The sequence below is a fragment of the Bombina bombina genome, chromosome 5 (assembly GCF_027579735.1).
Source record: "Bombina bombina isolate aBomBom1 chromosome 5, aBomBom1.pri, whole genome shotgun sequence".
Lineage (NCBI taxonomy): Eukaryota > Metazoa > Chordata > Amphibia > Anura > Bombinatoridae > Bombina > Bombina bombina.
In genome coordinates this window covers 358,561,778-358,578,005 of record NC_069503.1, presented here as the reverse complement: position 1 = coordinate 358,578,005, position 16,228 = coordinate 358,561,778, and the positions used below count along the sequence as shown (strand labels likewise).

Here is a 16,228-nt window from a genome sequence, read left to right as displayed (position 1 = left end):
AAACAAGAATCGTGCCACAATATTCCTTTTATATGTTTGGTTCAGCTAGTTTTAATCGTTTCTTCAACAGATCACTTATCAATGTCATTGCACTGTATGTGTTTGCTATAAATATTTAACTTTCTAATGCTAATGTCCCTGCTTTATACAGAGTCACTGCTGAAGTTACAGTAAGGAACCAATAAGAATAATAAGGGGCGGAACTGCTTTGATCAGCAGGCTAAGGCAGGTCTCTGTGTAACTTTGTGGAGTCTAAGTTAAATGCTTGCAGGCTGGATAATTCAGCTAATCAATAAAATAAGAAAATTAAACTATGAAGGATGGAGGTGCAGTATGACTTATCCCATTACTACAGGCAAAGGGAAGGAGCCCTGGAGCTGTCTCCTACTCTGCAATCATCAGAACTATGGACTCCACAGCAATTGCCCCAGCGTTCAACAGTGTCACAACAAAGGTACAACAAAAACAGTGTTAATACCATTTAAAAAACTGAAACCTGTCTGAAGCTAAACTGAAATGTAAATATCACTGACCTGTGTTTCTTCAGAGCTCTGGCTCCTATTAATTAATTAATTAATTAATTAATTAATTAATTAATTAATTTATTTATTTATTTATTTATATATTTGGGGGGTTGTCTGATTTTTCATAATGTTACTCAAATTTAGAAGCAATTTAAACATTATATTGAGAATATATATATATATATATATATATATATATATATATATATATATATATATATACATACATACAATTAAAAAGTTAGCAACATTGTTTTCTGGAATCTATTTATAGCTGTCCAGTGCATTTTACACCTTTTAAGTCTGTAATTTATTTACTATCATTATGGTTTGCAATATAAATTCTAATGCAATTATGGCTATACACTGTTATATACTGGATGTCTGGGCTTTACTGTATATCTAACTATATATAAAGTAAAGTAAGACAATCAGTAACTTTGTACACATTTTTTCTTTTCAGCACTCTATCTAGATATGGTACAACAAATATACATATAGTTATCTATCTATCTGTTGCAGTGTAACGTACTGTGAGTCTATGTAATACATGAAATATACTGCGGTGTACTGTTAATTTTATTAATGCACTTGTTGCTGTCATTGTAGCATACTATTCATGTCATGTGTGCTGTACTATAGCTCTATGTAAGGCATTGTATATGCCTGTGTGTACGATTGTACATTCATCTGATGTATTTTACATCTCTGTAATGCAGAGTAACCTAATCTTGCACTTTACACACTGTAATGTAAGGTATGTCTGTATGTTATTCTAAACATCTGTTTTACACACTGTAATGTATGGTATGTCTGTATGTTGTTCTAAACATCTGTTTTACACACTGTAATGTAAGGTATGTCTGTATGTTGCTCTACACGTCTGTTTTACACACTGTAATGTAAGGTATGTCTGTATGTTGCTCTACACATCTGTTTTGCACACTGTAATGCAAGGTATGTCTGTATGTTGCTCTACACGTCTGTTTTACACACTGTAATGTAAGGTATGTCTGTATGTTGTTCTACACGTCTGTTTTACACACTGTAATGTAAGGTATGTCTGTATGTTGTTCTACACGTCTGTTTTGCACACTGTAATGTAAGGTATGTCTGTATGTTGTTCTACACGTCTGTTTTACACACTGTAATGTAAGGTATGTCTGTATGTTGTTCTACACGTCTGTTTTACACACTGTAATGTAAGGTATGTCTTTATGTTGTTCTACACGTCTGTTTTACACACTGTAATGTAAGGTATGTCTGTATGTTGTTCTACACGTCTGTTTTGCACACTGTAATATAAGGTATGTCTGTATGTTGTTCTACATGTCTGTTTTACACACTGTAATGTAAGGTATGTCTGTATGTTGTTCTACACGTCTGTTTTACACATTGTAATGTAAGGTATGTCTGTATGTTGTTCTAAACATCTGTTTTACACACTGTAATGTAAGGTATGTCTGTATGTTGCTCTACACGTCTGTTTTACACACTGTAATGTAAAGTATGTCTGTATGTTGTTCTACACATCTGTTTTACACACTAATGTAAGGTATGTCTGTATGTTGTTCTACACGTCTGTTTTACACACTGTAATGTAAGGTATGTCTGTATATTGTTCTACATGTCTGTTTTACACACTAATGTAAGGCATGTCTGTATGTTGTTCTACACGTCTGTTTTACACACTGTAATGTAAGGTATGTCTGTATGTTGTTCTACACGTCTGTTTTACACACTGTAATGTAAGCTATGTCTGTATGTTGTTCTACATGTCTGTTTTACACACTAATGTAAGGCATGTCTGTATGTTGTTCTACATGTCTGTTTTGCACACTGTAATGTAAGGCATGTCTGTATGTTGTTCTACACGTCTGTTTTACACACTGTAATGTAAGGTATGTCTGTATGTTGTTCTACACATCTGTTTTGCACACTGTAATGTAAGGTATGTCTGTATGTTGTTCTACACGTCTGTTTTGCACACTGTAATGTATGGTATGTCTGTATGTTGTTCTACACGTCTGTTTTGCACACTAATGTAAGGTATGTCTGTATGTTGTTCTACACGTCTGTTTTACACACTGTAATGTAAGGTATGTCTGTATGTTGTTCTATACGTCTGTTTTGCACACTGTACTGTAAGGTATGTCTGTATGTTGTTCTACACATCTGTTTTGCACACTGTAATGTAAGGTATGTCTGTATGTTGTTTTACATGTCTGTTTTACACACTGTAATGTAAGGTATGTCTGTATGTTGTTCTACACTTCTGTTTTGCACACTGTAATGTAAGGCATGTCTGTATGTTGTTCTACACGTCAGTTTTGCACACTGTAATGTAAGGTATGTCTGTATGTTGTTCTACACGTCTGTTTTACACACTGTAATGTAAGGTATGTCTGTATGTTGTTCTACATGTCTGTTTTGCACACTAATGTAAGGTATGTCTGTATGTTGTTCTACACGTCTGTTTTACACACTATAATGTAAGGTATGTCTGTATGTTGTTCTACACGTCTGTTGTACACACTGTAATGTAAGGAATGTCTGTATGTTGCTCTACACGTCTGTTTTACACACTATAATGTAAGGTATGTCTGTATGTTGTTCGACACGTCTGTTTTACACACTATAATGTAAGGTATGTCTGTATGTTGCTCTACACGTCTGTTTTACACACTGTAATGTAAGGTATGTCTGTATGTTGTTCTACACGTCTGTTTTACACACTATAATGTAAGGTATGTCTGTATGTTGTTCTACACGTCTGTTTTACACACTGTAATGTAAGGTATGTCTGTATGTTGTTCTACACGTCTGTTTTACACACTGTAAAATAAGGTATGTCTGTATGTTGTTCTAAACATCTGTTTTATACACTGTAATGTAAGGTATGTCTGTATGTTGTTCTACACATCTGTTTTGCACACTGTAATGTAAGGTATGTCTGTATGTTGTTCTACACGTCTGTTTTACACACTGTAATGTAAGGTATGTCTGTATGTTGTTCTACACGTCTGTTTTGCACACTGTAATGTAAGGTATGTCTGTATGTTGTTCTACACGTCTATTTTACACACTGTAATGTAAGGTATGTCTGTATGTTGTTCTACACGTCTGTTTTACACACTGTAATGTAAGGTATGTCTGTATGTTGTTCTACACGTCTGTTTTACACACTGTAATGTAAGGTATGTCTGTATGTTGTTCTACACGTCTGTTTTGCACACTGTAATATAAGGTATGTCTGTATGTTGTTCTACATGTCTGTTTTACACACTGTAATGTAAGGTATGTCTGTATGTTGTTCTACACGTCTGTTTTACACACTGTAATGTAAGGTATGTCTGTATGTTGTTCTAAACATCTGTTTTACACACTGTAATGTAAGGTATGTCTGTATGTTGCTCTACACGTCTGTTTTACACACTGTAATGTAAAGTATGTCTGTATGTTGTTCTACACATCTGTTTTACACACTAATGTAAGGTATGTCTGTATGTTGTTCTACACGTCTGTTTTACACACTGTAATGTAAGGTATGTCTGTATATTGTTCTACATGTCTGTTTTACACACTAATGTAAGGCATGTCTGTATGTTGTTCTACACGTCTGTTTTACACACTGTAATGTAAGGTATGTCTGTATGTTGTTCTACACTTCTGTTTTACACACTGTAATGTAAGCTATGTCTGTATGTTGTTCTACATGTCTGTTTTACACACTAATGTAAGGCATGTCTGTATGTTGTTCTACATGTCTGTTTTGCACACTGTAATGTAAGGCATGTCTGTATGTTGTTCTACACGTCTGTTTTACACACTGTAATGTAAGGTATGTCTGTATGTTGTTCTACACATCTGTTTTACACACTGTAATGTAAGGTATGTCTGTATGTTGTTCTACACGTCTGTTTTGCACACTGTAATGTATGGTATGTCTGTATGTTGTTCTACACATCTGTTTTGCACACTAATGTAAGGTATGTCTGTATGTTGTTCTACACGTCTGTTTTACACAAAGTAATGTAAGGTATGTCTGTATGTTGTTCTACACGTCTGTTTTGCACACTGTATTGTAAGGTATGTCTGTATGTTGTTCTACACATCTGTTTTGCACACTGTAATGTAAGGTATGTCTGTATGTTGTTTTACATGTCTGTTTTACACACTGTAATGTAAGGTATGTCTGTATGTTGTTCTACACTTCTGTTTTGCACACTGTAATGTAAGGCATGTCTGTATGTTGTTCTACACGTCAGTTTTGCACACTGTAATGTAAGGTATGTCTGCATGTTGTTCTACACGTCTGTTTTACACACTGTAATGTAAGGTATGTCTGTATGTTGTTCTACATGTCTGTTTTGCACACTAATGTAAGGTATGTCTGTATGTTGTTCTACACGTCTGTTTTACACACTATAATGTAAGGTATGTCTGTATGTTGTTCTACACGTCTGTTGTACACACTGTAATGTAAGGAATGTCTGTATGTTGCTCTACACGTCTGTTTTACACACTATAATGTAAGGTATGTCTGTATGTTGTTCGACACGTCTGTTTTACACACTATAATGTAAGGTATGTCTGTATGTTGCTCTACACGTCTGTTTTACACACTGTAATGTAAGGTATGTCTGTATGTTGTTCTACACGTCTGTTTTACACACTATAATGTAAGGTATGTCTGTATGTTGTTCTACACGTCTGTTTTGCACACTGTACTGTAAGGTATGTCTGTATGTTGTTCTACACATCTGTTTTGCACACTGTAATGTAAGGTATGTCTGTATGTTGTTTTACATGTCTGTTTTACACACTGTAATGTAAGGTATGTCTGTATGTTGTTCTACACTTCTGTTTTGCACACTGTAATGTAAGGCATGTCTGTATGTTGTTCTACATGTCTGTTTTGCACACTAATGTAAGGTATGTCTGTATGTTGTTCTACACGTCTGTTTTACACACTATAATGTAAGGTATGTCTGTATGTTGTTCTACACGTCTGTTGTACACACTGTAATGTAAGGAATGTATGTATGTTGCTCTACACGTCTGTTTTACACACTATAATGTAAGGTATGTCTGTATGTTGTTCGACGCGTCTGTTTTACACACTATAATGTAAGGTATGTCTGTATGTTGCTCTACACGTCTGTTTTACACACTGTAATGTAAGGTATGTCTGTATGTTGTTCTACACGTCTGTTTTACACACTATAATGTAAGGTATGTCTGTATGTTGTTCTACACGTCTGTTTTACACACTGTAAAATAAGGTATGTCTGTATGTTGTTCTAAACATCTGTTTTATACACTGTAATGTAAGGTATGTCTGTATGTTGTTCTACACATCTGTTTTGCACACTGTAATGTAAGGTATGTCTGTATGTTGTTCTACACGTCTGTTTTACACACTGTAATGTAAGGTATGTCTGTATGTTGTTCTACACGTCTGTTTTGCACACTGTAATGTAAGGTATGTCTGTATGTTGTTCTACACGTCTCTTTTACACACTGTAATGTAAGGTATGTCTGTATGTTGTTCTACACGTCTGTTTTACACACTGTAATATAAGGTATGTCTGTATGTTGCTCTACACGTCTGTTTTACACACTGTAATGTAAAGTATGTCTGTATGTTGTTCTACACGTCTGTTTTACACACTGTAATGTAAGGTATGCCTGTATGTTGCTCTACACGTCTGTTTTACACACTGTAATGCAAAGTATGCCTGTATGTTGTTCTACACGTCTGTTTTACACACTGTAATGTAAAGTATGTCTGTATGTTGTTCTACACGTCTGTTTGGCACACTAATGTAAGGTATGTCTGTATGTTGTTCTACACGTCTGTTTTGCACACTAATGTAAGGCATGTCTGTATGTTGTTCTACAGGTCTGTTTTGCACACTGTAATGTAAGGTATGTCTGTATGTTGTTCTACACATCTGTTTTACACACTGTAATGTAAGGTATGTCTGTATGTTGTTCTACACGTCTGTTTTACACACTGTAATGTAAGGTATGTCTGTATGTTGTTCTACACGTCTGTTTTACACACTGTAATGTAAGGTATGTCTGTATGTTGTTCTACACGTCTGTTTTACACACTGTAATGTAAGGTATGTCTGTATGTTGTTCTACACCTCTGTTTTGCACACTGTAATGTAAGGCATGTCTGTATGTTGTTCTACACGTCTGTTTTGCACACTAATGTAAGGCATGTCTGTATGTTGTTCTACACGTCTGTTTGGCACACTAATGTAAGGTATGTCTGTATGTTGTTCTACACGTCTGTTTTGCACACTAATGTAAGGCATGTCTGTATGTTGTTCTACACGTCTGTTTGGCACACTAATGTAAGGTATGTCTGTATGTTGTTCTACACGTCTGTTTTGCACACTAATGTAAGGCATGTCTGTATGTTGTTCTACACGTCTGTTTTGCACACTGTAATGTAAGGTATGTCTGTATGTTGTTCTACACATCTGTTTTACACACTGTAATGTAAGGTATGTCTGTATGTTGTTCTACACGTCTGTTTTACACACTGTAATGTATGGTATGTCTGTATGTTGTTCTACACATCTGTTTTACACACTGTAATGTAAGGTATGTCTGTATGTTGTTCTACACATCTGTTTTACACACTGTAATGTAAGGTATGTCTGTATGTTGTTCTACACGTCTGTTTTACACACTGTAATGTAAGGTATGTCTGTATGTTGTTCTACACGTCTGTTTTACACACTGTAATGTAAGGTATGTTTGTATGTTGTTCTACGCCTCTTTTTTGCACACTGTAATGTAAGGCATGTCTGTATGTTGTTCTACACGTCTGTTTTACACACTGTAATGTAAGGTATGTCTGTATGTTGTTCTACACGTCTGTTTTACACACTGTAATGTAAGGTATGTCTGTATGTTGTTCTACACGTCTGTTTTACACAGTGTAATGTAAGGTATGTCTGTATGTTGTTCTACACGTCTGTTTTACATACTGTAATGTAAGGTATGTCTGTATGTTTTTCTACACGTCTGTTTAACACCTTGTAAAGCTCAGTATGTTAGTGTTGTACAAAAGATTTATGCAATGCTTTGAAATGCAGAGTAATAGGGTTACATTCTATAATTACCTGTGTTACTGTCCTACTCTGTGCGTTTCAGTTAAATGTAATTCATACAATAGAATGAAAGACAAAACACAAAAGCAAGGGATATATCAATTGGAAGTTTTGGTTTATTTTCCCTATAGCTATGTACATCTTTGCTGGCTACTAATTTGAACTATTACTACTGTAATGTATTATATATATGTTTAGGTTACAGTTTGTAATACATTGTATGTCAATATTATAAATAACACAGCAACACTAGTGCATGAAGATACCTGGTAAAATAATCATTTGCAGTTCTCATGTTTCTCTCTTAAGGTAACTGGATAACCTAATGACAATACTTTTACAGAGCAGTTCATTTTATCAGTGTTAACAGTTTTTCTGTAAGAACAGTTTCCTCTATTTTTTTTGTAATGGAACAGGCAACAATTATCACTTAGCTCTGATATAGGTAGATGTATCCCCTTTATTGATCCTACAGAAAAAGGGTTAATATACACTAAGGGCTAGATTACAAGTGGAGCGCAAATTTATTGCACACCCACAAATGGGCAAATTCACCCCAAAATAGAGTGGTGTGTAGTTTATTCAAAAATAAAAATTGTAGCTAAAAAGTGCCTTTACATTGTGGTCTATGGGGACTGTGTGTTCCGAGTAAATATATATGTATATGAATAGATCCATATATATGTATGTGTTAATATGTGCACATTTGTGTTAATATGTGCATATACACATACAAACACATAAATATATATGTACATATTCATATACATAAATATTTATATATACATATCTTGAAATCTGTAGTTGAGCAGTTTGAAATGGCTGCAAAAAGGCTTGAAAGTTAAACAGTTAGTAGTTTGCTGGAGCTGTATGGAGCAGCAACTACTTTATTGAAGTGTTAAAAAAAGGCTGCTTTAGCATTTTTAAAAAAAATATGAGATTAACACTATGGGGTCCATTTATCATTGTGCAGACAGACATGATCCACTACACATCGATGAATGCCGACAGCATACGCTGTCAGCATTTATCATTGCACCAACAGTTCTTGTGAACTGCTGGTGCAACGCCGCCCCCTGCAGATTCGCGGCCAATTAGCAGGGGGTATCAATCAACCCGATCATATTGGATCGGGTTGATTTTCGGCGATGTCTGTCCGCCGCCTCAGAGCAGGCAGGCAGGTTATGGAGCAGCAGTCTTCTGATGGCTCGCCAGAAACACGGGGCATCAAGCTCCGAACAATAGACCCCCATGTGCAAAAGTGCAGTGCAGATTTTACCACAAACACAGGAACTGATTGGTAAGAATGCTCTGTTTGCATTGCAATAGCATGCTGGGTATTTACCATCCCACAATTCTAGCAACTTACATGTCTCTTAAGGGACAATGTTGAGCAAAAAGAGGCTGCTTCTTGGGTGGTAACTAGCCATAGAACAAGCTATTATGCTATTGTTCATTCCCAGGTTGAGTGCTTCTCTCTTTTTATTTATACAATGATGATCTTGTCTAAGGAAATCACTTAAAAATACCTGATTACTATAGTTGAGCAATACTAGTTCATGGTAAGCAACACCCCTTTTAAGAGAGCCGGTTCTGGAAATTCCATATTTTAGTGAATTTGCTTATAGACAACGTTCTAAAAGGGACATTACAGTATTGTGTTTACATATGCATGAGAAATGTATCAGAAACATCTAATACAAAATAAATTATTTAAATGTACGCAGAACTGCAAAATTTACATTATTTTGGCAGTTCAGGGATGTGTTTAAAAAAAAAATAATCTCCTTTTGGGAATGTATATAAACAAGCTTCTGCACTTATCAAGCAATCACTGTGCACCATGTTCTGAATTCCATGGAATGCACTTCAACTTCTCAGAAGAGAGTGTAAATCACAAATTTAAGATTTAAATGACAGTAAAAGCAGGCAACAAAAATAATTAATGTGCATTTAATTTGTTTTCACTAAAGATATAAATAATTTATAGGGAATTCATTTTTAAAGAATAAGCTTTAGATTAGTTAAGTTTGTTTAAAGCATCTAACAGCACTGTATTTGTTTTGGCTATATCTTGTTTGATTTTTGTATGATCAAAAGTAATTTAATACAAACAGATATCATATCCAGGAGGTGTTGTTGTTATTTAGCTAATTACTGTGTTCAGAGAGATTAACAAGCCTTTGAAGTATGTGTCTAAAGCTTCATTCCCTATGGTGAGGAGATTGTTTAGAAACATAACATTACAGTATCCTTGTGGATTAATGAGTTGTGATATTATACTATAGCAAGTATGTAAAGTCATTCAGTTTACAGAATACTGACCTTCATTTAATCTAATATGTGTAAATACCTATGTATATACATATAATACAGCCAATGGCCTCTAGTTATCAATGTCTGTCGGAACTGATCCGAAAGAGCGGACATCGCCGTATTCAGCATTGCACCAGCAGCTCACAAGAGCTGCTGGTGCAACGCCGCCCCCTGCAGACTCGCGGCCAAATCGGTGATTTCCGGCGATGTGTGTCCGCCTGCTCAGAGCAGGCGGACAGGTTATGGAGCAGCGGTCTTTGTGACCGCTGCTTCATAACTGCTGTTTCTGGCGAGCCTGCAGGCTCGCCAGAAACACGGGGTATCAAGCTACAATCGGAGCTTGATACATATGCCCCAATGTATTTAATAGTTATGCAAATCAAGATAACAAGATCAAAAGTAAACAGCCGGCTTCATATCTGTATATATATATTAGGTAAACATAAAACCTTAAAATCAATGTGTTGTTAAACTCCATGAAAAAGAGGTTAATCAACCATATTCAATATACACTAAAATAGCAATCTGGCAATAAGCAAAAGAAATTCTTTGCAGATTAAGTTGTATTCTTTTAGTTACTTGACAAAATGGCCTCTAGTTATAAAGCTCCGTAAGGAGCTTGATGGCCTCTGTTTCTGGCGAGTCTTCAGACTCGCCAGAAACAGCAGTTATGAAGTAGCGGTCACAAAAACCGCTGCTCCATAACCGCCTGCTCTGAGCATGCAGACAGTCATCGCTGGAAATCAAGCCGATCGAGTACGATCGGGTTGATTGACACCCCCTGCTGGCGGCCTATTGGCCGCGAGTCTGCAGGGGGCGGCGTTGCACCAGCAGCTCTTGTATTCAGCGAGGTCTGGCGGACCTGATCCGCAGTGTCGGATCAGGTCCGCCAGACCTTAATAACTAGAGGCCAATGTATCTTGGTATCTTTTCATGGAAGTCCTTCCAATGTGGTATAATATTATGCTATTAAAGTATAAAGTTATTAAAAGTCTCTTATGGTTTTAAGACAGAGAGTTTTCCAATATATACCACCATCTTTAGCACTTATTAGCCTTTATTCAATTCTACTTAAATCAGTTAGGTCTTCAGGCTGAATCATGTAGCAGTCCTGTTGTAAAACCATTAAACAGATATCCCTTATGGCGATATTGTTCTTACTTCAAGGACACAGTTTGTATAACATACAAAGATTAGAGGGTACCTGTAAGTTGTTTGTTGTCAGAGCAAGTTGGTACATTACCCTTCCATATCTTGAAGTGCTGCTGTTCCTTCACAGGATTCTTGTCCAGGTGAATCCATCCGCGTGACTTTTGGCGTCTGACGTCACAGACTTTATTTCACTCTTGGGGGTGTAGATGTGTATTGCTATTTTTCAATATGCAAAAGGTAGCGATGTAACCTGTAATCCTGCACTTAGTGCTCTGCTCGCAGGGAGGTTCTTTGTTGGTATTCAAGCTCCAGCTCAAATTAACTTGTTGATAAAGATATAAATAACCTGGGTTAAATTAAAGTTAGTGGTTTGCAAAGAATGCAAAGGATGTGTTACACAGTAATAATGCGACACACAGAACGCGTTCTGCCCTTCTAAGGGCTTTTTCAAGATGTTAGTGGCATACATCAAACTTTCTTATAACAGGTGTCCTTATTAACTATTAGTGGAGACATAATTGGTAGCTCACAAATTTTCTCTCATTAAGGTGGTATTTGTTTGTGGCATTTCTTTAAGGTGTTTGGTATTGTTTCCAAAGCGCAACACTATTACTTATAATCTAGTCTATTTGCAAAAGCTGCAATAATGTGTGGAAAAGTTTTCTCATCTGCACAAAAAAAGATTAGCTTGAAAAACAATATTTATGCTAAACTGATAAATTTGTTTCTATTAGGATGATAAGAGTCCATAGGAAGATCCGTAACCTCCCCTCCCTACTCAGTTTACGTATAGCAGAGCAGAGGAGACAGACAGAAAAGTAGTAAAAACACAAAAGCAGGGTCAAGAGAGGTGCAAATAAGAACTGTCTCCCGTAGACAAAAAGGGCGGGGCCTATGGACTCATCATCCCAAAATAAACAAATTTATCAGGTAAGCATACATTTTGTATTCTTTCATAAGATGATGAGAGTCCATAGGAAGATCCATAGCATGTGGGATGCAACACTCAAGCTGAGAGTCCTTGTTAGGGATGGGTGGGACAGAAAAGAGGCAGTTCATATTTGCCACATACTGCGGCCTAAAGGACTTTCCTGCCAAACGCAGCTTCAGAAGAAGCAAAAACATTAAAACGGTAACATTTAGAAAAGGTATGGTGAGGAGACCAGGCTGCAGCTTTGCAAATCTGCTCCAAAGATGCATCATTTTTGAAGGCCAAGGAAGTAGTAACAGATCTAGTAAAATGGGCAGTAATCCGCTTAGGAGGCGATTTTCCCGCCACCAAGTAAGCCTAACAAATGGCTATAACTGCATGGAATAGACACTACTATAAAGAATAATATGCACAGATACTGATCACAAAATCCAGTATAATAATGTACTTGGAAGTTCTCAAATTAGTACTGTTAAAAAAAAGGTTAGGCTGGGATACACATTAAAATGGGCTGGAGTACATATGTATTTATAAGTGTATTTATGCATTTACAAACATATATACACGTATAAACACATACATGCATATGTAAACATATAAAGATATTTATAGAGGTGCATTAGAGCCCTTTGCCGTTAAAAGGACAGTCAACTCAAATTTTTGAATTGTTAAAAAAGATAGATAATCCCTTTATTACCCATTCCCCAGTTTTGCACAACCAACATGGTTATATTAATATACTTTTTACCTCTGTGATTACCTTGTATCTACGCCTCTTTTGACAGCCCCCTGATCACACGACTTTTATTTATTATCACATTTTAGCTGTGTTGTGCACAATTTTATCTATATGGCCCACATGAACTAGCAGTCTCCTGTTGTGAAAATAAAATAAAAAAGCATGTGATTAAGAGACTGTCTATAGTGGCTTAAAAACAGGCAAAAATATAGAGGTTTGAGTGTTATAAAGTATATAAATATAACAATGTTGGTTGTGCAAAGCTGGGGAATGGGTAGTAAAGGCGTTATCTAACTTTCTAAACAATAACAATTTTAGTGTTGACTGTCCCTTTAAGTACATTCAAAAGCATATTTATGCAATATTCCTATTTAATAAAGGTTTTAACTATGTATTTACTGTAAATATTTCACATTTCAGTGTTCAGAACATAGCAGAATATGTTCTATGTAATTTCCAAATATATATCTATACTAGGGATGCACCGATACCGATACTAGTATCGGTATCGGTACCGATACCAAGTATTTGAATGAGTACTTGTACTTGTGCAAATGCACCGATACTTAAACCGATACCTCTACTTCCTACCCATATGCTATCTTGTGACGATTTTTCAAACTGCATGTTCCCATTTCATTTTAAACTGGAGTGGAGACTAAACTAAAAATTGTTTACTACTGTTCTGCCAATACAATTTGCTGTAATTTGTATTATTGTAGGAGAGATCACTATACCTCGTTCAGACAAACCCCTGAAGTACTGGGCAGTTAATAGACAGATTTCCAGCTCTGGCAAAAATGGCCCAAAAATATCTTTCTGCCCCATGCAGTAGTGTGGAAAGTGAAAGACGGTTCAACTTAGAGTCGAACCTCCATACAAATGTCAGATTGATGTTATATAACAGCCCTACAACCCAATTTTATCACCCCTTTAAATTTAATATTTTATTGTAATATTTTTTATTTATAAACATGTTCAGTGAACTTTTTTATTTCATAATGTCTTTTGAATTACAGCCCTTTATAATTATAAAGAAGGAATCTTAAATAATTCGTCTGTATTGTGCTTGGTAAACTGTCACATGACATTAAAAATAAAGTATTGGTAATTGGTATCGGCGAGTATTTGAAAACAAGTATCGGTACTTGTACTCAGTCATAAAAAAATGGTATTGGTGCAACCCTAATCTATACCTATATATAATTTTTATATATATATATATATATATATATATATATAGGTATAGATATGTATTGTACTAAAATACCATCATATATATAAAGAAATATGTATTTATGAATAAATAGAAGATATTCTGCAATGTGCAGAACATTGCAATTTGAAATATTCATATTTTTATTTCAGGTTAGCGCAAATGAGAAAATGCAATCAGGTTTTTTTTTCCAAATTTTTTTCTCAATTGACCTCTATGAACATGTTGGGTTAGCTCAAAAGCAATAACTTTTTACTTTCAACTCGGAATACCAGCGCAACCCAACACATGCAAAAAGTTTACTTCTAGTGCAATTAGCGGTGTAGTGAAAGTGCTAAATAGCGCTCTACTTGAAATCTAGCCCAAAGAAGACCGTTTCTTAGAGGCAGAGTCAACGGGGGAGAAGAAGACATCTATACTAGGTCCGCATACCAAGTTCTCCGGGGGCAAGCAGGAGCTATCAAGATCACTGAAGCAGACTCCCATTTGATTCTGGCAATGACTATTGGAAGAAGAACAAATGGGAGAAACAGAAACGCTAACTGAAAGTTCCAAAGACACACTAGAACTTCTATCATCAGAGCCTTTGGATCGCTTGATTTGGCACAGTATGCTTGAAGTTTGTGATTAAGCCTGGAAGCCATGAGATCTACTTCTGGGAGACCCCACTTTAAGACAAGATCATCAAAAATGTCTTGATGAAGGGATCATTCCAATGGATGAACAGATTGATGATTTAGATAGTCTGCTAGCGCAATCTGACTCTTTAGGGAACTGGCAGATAATCCCTTGTCAAGGCCATCCTGAAGGAAATGAAGAATTCTAGGAATTGTAAAAGATTGCCAGGAAAAACCCCTAGAAGAACACCAATTAAAGTAAGCTTTCCAATTTTTATGGTAGATTCTCTGAGTAACAGGGTTTTCTGGCTTGTAATAGAGTATTAATAACTGAGTCATTAAAACCTCTATTTTTAAAGACTAAGCGTTCAACCTTCACGCCATCAAATTCAGAGATTTGAGATCTGCATGTAGTAATGGGTCTTGAGCAAAAAGACCCTTTCTTAGCGGCAAAGTCTATGGGGGAGAAAAAGACATCTGTAATAGGTCTGCATACCAAGTTCTCTGGGGTCAAGCAGGAGCTATCAAGATCATTGAAGCAGACTCCCATTTGATCATGGCAATGACTATTGGAAGAAGAACAAATAGGGGAAACAGATACCCTAGCTGAAAGTTCCAAAGACACACTAGAACGTCTATCATCAGAGCCTTTGGATCGCTTGATTTGGCACAGAATGCTAGAAGTTTGTAATTACTCCTGGAAGCCATAGGATCTACTTCTGGGAGACCCCACTTTAAGATAAGATGATCGAAAATGTCTTGATAAAGGGATCGTTCCAATGGATAAACAAATTGATGATTGAGATAATCTGCTTCCTAACTGTTCACTCCTGAAATGTCGATGGCAGACAGAGTGCAGTGATTTTTCTCTGCCCAGGACAGAATGTGAGACACCTTTTGCATTGCTAGCGGACTGCAAGTTCGTCCTTGGTGATTAATATAAGCAACCACTGTGATTGTAACCGGATGAATGTCTCTTGTTTGTCAAGGGTCCAGATCTGAAGAGCTCTGAAGAACACTCGGAGTTCCAGAATATTGTTAGGTAACCTCACCTCCAGAGGAGACCTAATTCATTGCGCCCTTTGAGATCCCCATACAGCATCCCAACCTAGAAGGCTTGCATCTGTGGTGACCACAGTCCAAGTAGGCCAATGAAAGGATGCCTCAAGGGTTAAAGAAGGACTTTGCTTCCACCATGAGACCATGAGAGAGATTGTCTGGTTGAGGAATTGGGAAGAATCTGTTGATCTAACCAAAAGTAATCCTTTGACCAATGACCATTGCTGTAACATGGACAGCTGAAGAGGACAAAGGTGAAAGCAAACAAATGGAACAGCATCTGACGCTGCTACAGACCCACATACACTGAGCCACAGTTGGATGAGGAGAGGATTGGACAGAAAGAAAAGCTTCCTGTAATTTGAGTTTGCGAGTGTCTGTTAAAAACAGACACATAAGAACTGAATCTATTATGACTTCCTGAAATGCTACTCTAGTTCCTGGAGGTAAGGACCTCTTGGGATCATTTATTCTCCTGAAGAAAAGAAAGGAGCCTCTGAGTATGTGAGACAGCTAAAGGAAGAGTAGGAGCCTTGACCAA

At 36.5% G+C, this 16,228-nt stretch overlaps 1 protein-coding gene across 1 annotated transcript in view; it reads left to right on the top strand.

Moving 5' to 3' along the window:
- Positions 1-320: 320 nt before the first annotated feature.
- The window catches only part of C5H7orf31 (chromosome 5 C7orf31 homolog), a 180,022-nt gene continuing 164,114 nt past the window's right edge, over positions 321-16,228 (top strand). Inside the window, exon 1 of the mRNA XM_053715730.1 lies at positions 321-454. Coding sequence (XP_053571705.1) covers positions 321-454 — 134 coding nt within the window. The remainder of the gene's footprint in view (positions 455-16,228) is intronic.